The following is a 4,711-nucleotide window of genomic DNA, read 5'->3' as shown; positions in this document are numbered from 1 at the left end:
TGCAAATTTAGTTAAAAGATATTTCAATTGAGTTGTAAAATTTTATAAGTCAGCAAAAAATCTGTAATGGAAAATGTAACACCTGAGATTCAAATTTGGTGAATAGGATCAGGTTTAGGGCGTTACATTGAGGGTTTAATTTGTTGAATTTTTTAGAATTAGGACAAAATAGACAAAATGTGCAAAGTGTTAAGGGTTAAATTTGTTATTATACCAATCAAAAGACTGTCACATCAACATTCCGTCTAGTGATCAAAGTCATTTAATGGTAGAATGACTAAAATTGATAACTTATTTAACAGGAGTGACTAAAATAACAAATTGTTGAAATGGGTGACCAAAATAGGAACACGTGTAAACTTAGGTGACTAAATGATAGTTTCCAAAAATTTCAGGGTGACCAATATTAACAATTTATCTAACTCAGGTGACTAAACAAACAAATTTTTAAAATAACTTTGTTTTACGGTCGGAGTTCATAACTGTCCCTCTCAAAAATGTCGTTTCTAAAATTTGAACCTTGTTCTTCCCTTGGAAATGCGGCTTATTTTTGAAATATGAAGAAAAGGGATGGAACAAAGGCATGGAATATGATAATTATTTCCCCGGTTATAAGATTTCCGATGTCACCACAATCTACATATGGTAGCATTACAATTATCTAACCTCATAGAAGAGTCATGAAGTTATGTGACTATAGCATTTCTATTTTCAATTTCAATTGATATCCTTCAAGTATGCTCTAAAGCATAACTAATCAAAGCAAGGGAGAAAGGCTGAGAGCAACGTTTGAGAATGGTCATCAAAGCTCTCTCATCCACCTATGGTTTGCTAAAGTTATATTTTTATAAGATCAAATTACATTTTTATTACTTTAAATTTATTATTATTAATTTAAAATTTTATAAACTATAAAAAGATTTAAATAGAAAATTTTCTAAAAGTTAGATAATGATTTTCTATATTATATGTAACATGTTTGGTTTCATATAACAAAAGTTGGATCATTTCATTACTGTATTCCTTTAAATAGCACTTTTTATTATTATGTCTCAACTACATGATAGAATCATAACTCTAAATTTGGTTATTTAGCATTGATTATAACTCTAAAAGGATTTGGAAAAGCAATAAAAAAAAGAAAAGAAGAAGCCTAAGCAGTGAAAATAAAAGCTTGTTAGAATGTGGCTTGATTGACAAATAAGGACAAATATTTGATGAGGTTCATCCATCCACTAATCTTCAAATAAAGTTATACATTCTTTTCATCGATAAAACCATACATGAAGAAATTATAAAACTTACGTTGATCTCTTAAAAAACTCCACAATCGCATTGAATTCTTTGATCACCTTTTCATCCACACCATTTCTCAAGAGTTGCGTATAAGATAACCAACCAGCAGTGAGTGCTATATTTGCCAGGACCAAGGGTCCTGAAATCGCCTCGTGTAGCCGGAACTTCTCGGTGGCCACCAATTTTTTCTTCAAAAAAATCTCTATATCAACCAGAACTCCTTGTAAAACGAAGAACCAAGTAATTTCCCACGTAGGCTTTTTGCGGATTATATGATAATATATCAGTTCATGCATAAAACCCGAAGTGACAAATGTTGCAAAAACAGCAGGCAATGAAGCCCATCTGGATCCAATTACACGGGAAGAAATTGTTTTTATAGGGCTGTATATGGTCAGACGAAGTGCCTCTGAGACCCTAAGGTTCCATCTACGTCCCCAAAAGTCTTGCAATGAAGTGGCTCGAACTGGTGCATTGAACTGTGGTTCGAGTTCCACACCAGGAAGACAGATCTGAGCTGGGATTGCAGCCACAGCCAACAAAAACTGAATTGAAAGATAAGTATGGAAGAAGTAAAGGATCAACAGGACATGTTTATGAAAATATTGCTTAAAGTTATAGGAATAAAAAAGTAATGTCAGCAACGAAGCTTTATTTACAGCCTCTAGGATCAAACTGGGAACTCTTGGTTCATTTCCCTGAAATGGGGTTTCACCCTTTAGAACCTTGACTGAGTTTTCTTTGATTTTGAAGGGTGAACAAGCAGCGAGGATGAAAAGAATAAAGTTTTCAGGAGGGGGTGAAAGGGGACCTCGATCAAAGGCAAATAAAAGAAGCTTGAAATTGGCCATCCATGAAAGGACAAACACATGGGCTGCTCCAAGATGGAAACCATGAATGTTAAAGGGGAGAATTGATAATAGAAAGATGACAGGGAAGATTGAAACAAGCCTTGGGAAGCCCTTTGATATCTTTGCTGAAATGTGATAAGAATAAGACAATGAAAATGTTGTTAAGACCCATAACTTAATCAAGTTATTGAGCTCACTCTCCATTTCTCACCCTTTTAGTTTTCTTGATGTATAATACGACAGTATATATAAACAATTGGACAATTGATTAATATAGTTAATGCTGTCAGAAGAAAAAAAACACTTTTTAACGTTGCCAAATTGCAGAGCAGTCCTATAGGTTGCCAAATTAACCCTAATTTCTGTAAATTATGACCGTTTTTATTTGACAGCTCCATACTAATAAATTAAATATTAAATAGTAATTATAATTGCCAACCGACTCCGTAGATATCGATAATCTTGTTTAGTGGGTTGGAATGCGTGTTAATCTTTTTGTTTATTCAAGGGTGAGAAAGAGTAGACCCATTCTATCAAAAATAGTAATTATAATTATTATATCTTTTTCCAGTTGAGGATTTAGATTTTATGTTTGTTTTTTAATTTAGGGTTTAAAGTTTGAAGTTTATAGTAATATTTATATTTTTATTTTTAGTTTAAGGTTTATATCTAAATTAGGAATGGTAAACTTTAACGGTCTATTATTAAGTACTCAATTGAGTGCAAAAAAAAAAAATGTAAGAGCTTAATTGCTTTGTTTGAACAAGTTTGAAGGTCTTTTGATACATTTTGAAAGTTCACGTAATCAATGAATACAAAAAGTAAAAATTTATTAAGAACTTTTTACACATTTAAACTTAATTCTTTTAGTTATATATTTTTATTGTAATTATATGGGTATGTATTGATGATTAAAATCATGATATATATCCAGGGACGAAGTCATAAAATATTTTTAGGATTAAAAGATTATATCAAAATTTTATCATTTTTAAGAGGACTAAAATATAATTTTAGGCTCCGTTTGTTTCACTGAAAATGACTTCCGGAAAATGATTTCTGGAAAATGACTTACTTTTCTGGAAAAGCTAATATTTTTTGGTGTTTGGATGAATTTGTGTAAAATATTTTCTTTTGTTTGGCAGGTTCTTTAAAAATATTTCATAAAAGTCGTTTTCAATTAAACAAACATACATTTGAGATTTTTTTTATTTTTTCATTGTTTAATTGAGTTTATTTTATATCTATAAATTTATATTTTACATTGTTTTTACATTTATTAAAAATATTTTGTTAAATTTAGGTTCATTGCAACGATTATTTTTTAGTTACATGACTACCAACTGAGTATTTTTTTATTTAAAAATGTGACTTTAACAAAATTGACAAAAAAAATCAACAATGTCAGCAGTTGGACTTGATTTTCAAATCTGGAAAGTAGAGGGACTAAATTCTTGAAAATAAAAGTATAGAAACTAAATTGCAAATTTGTGAAGAGTATATAGACTTATGACATATGTTAACATTTATACTACAAAACATTTATTATTAATATATTTATAATTGTAATAAATATTTAGTATTAAAATATTAATATTGATTGTAATAGGCCAATTCAGCTCAGGCTCACAAAAAAAACCCAAAATAATAAAACAAAGTCCAAGTCCAGTCCAAAATTATATCTTTTGGCCCGATCGGAATGACCCATTACTTGAAAAGGTTGAAGTCCATCTACAAGCTTGACGCATATGGAAACATAATCTTCAAGGATATGCAATTTTAGCTATGATATGCAATCTTAGAAGATATTGATTTTGTAATCTTAGAGATTTAATTTGTAGATACCCTTTAATCTTAGCCGTTGATGTAATTGATCTGTACCGTTGGATTTGGGAAGGTTCAACTATAAATAGAGGCCTCTCCATTCATTGTAAAACACTTGAGTTTGGAGCAATAATAATCCTTAAGAGCATTCACTCAAATTCCTCCCTCTCTTGCGTTCTTATTTTCTGTGGCTTGTTCTTATTTTGTTCTTTGTTCATCTTCGTTTCTTTTTAAGTTGCTTTCATTTGAGTTGGATTTTGGTGGAGGAATTTCGTTGAATCTTCATATTGTGAGAGTTAGGCTGACTTAAGCGTTTTTTTTAACCTATTTTATTTATCCATTTAATTGTTTAATCATTAATTATTCTTTTACTTTTATTCGTTTATTTATCCATCAACTTTCTTATTTACATATTGTTCATTCATTTAACCATATAATTCTTTTATTTTCTTCCATTAAGTATATACTTTATTTGTTTTTAACATTATGTCACACATGTTGTTTATTTTTAAAACTCGTGTTATAAATCATCCATTTTAAATTGTTTGATTATTTGCTTTAAAATTTTTCCATATATTATCAATTGCAATTTTTTATACTATCTATTTTATATACCATTTATTTTTAAGATCATGTTTTGTGTATAACTTGTTCTAAATTCCTTATTACACAATATTTATTTTAAACTCATTTATATATTATTACTTTATATATTACCTATTTTCATTTTTATATATTAT

The 4,711-nt window shown here is 29.4% G+C and overlaps 1 protein-coding gene across 1 annotated transcript; it reads right to left on the bottom strand.

Annotated features, from left to right (window-relative positions):
- Window positions 1-1,201: 1,201 nt before the first annotated feature.
- On the bottom strand, window positions 1,202-2,351 carry LOC105784332 (probable long-chain-alcohol O-fatty-acyltransferase 5). Its single transcript, XM_012610187.2, has one exon. It carries the CDS (start codon window positions 2,349-2,351, stop codon window positions 1,302-1,304), a length of 1,050 nt encoding a protein of 349 aa, XP_012465641.1. The 3' UTR covers window positions 1,202-1,301.
- Between the last annotated feature and the right edge of the window lie 2,360 nt (window positions 2,352-4,711).

This window comes from Gossypium raimondii, chromosome 13 (assembly GCF_025698545.1).
Source record: "Gossypium raimondii isolate GPD5lz chromosome 13, ASM2569854v1, whole genome shotgun sequence".
NCBI lineage: Eukaryota > Viridiplantae > Streptophyta > Magnoliopsida > Malvales > Malvaceae > Gossypium > Gossypium raimondii.
Note: the sequence above shows the minus strand (reverse complement) of the source record. Positions and strands in the feature narration are given on the sequence as shown.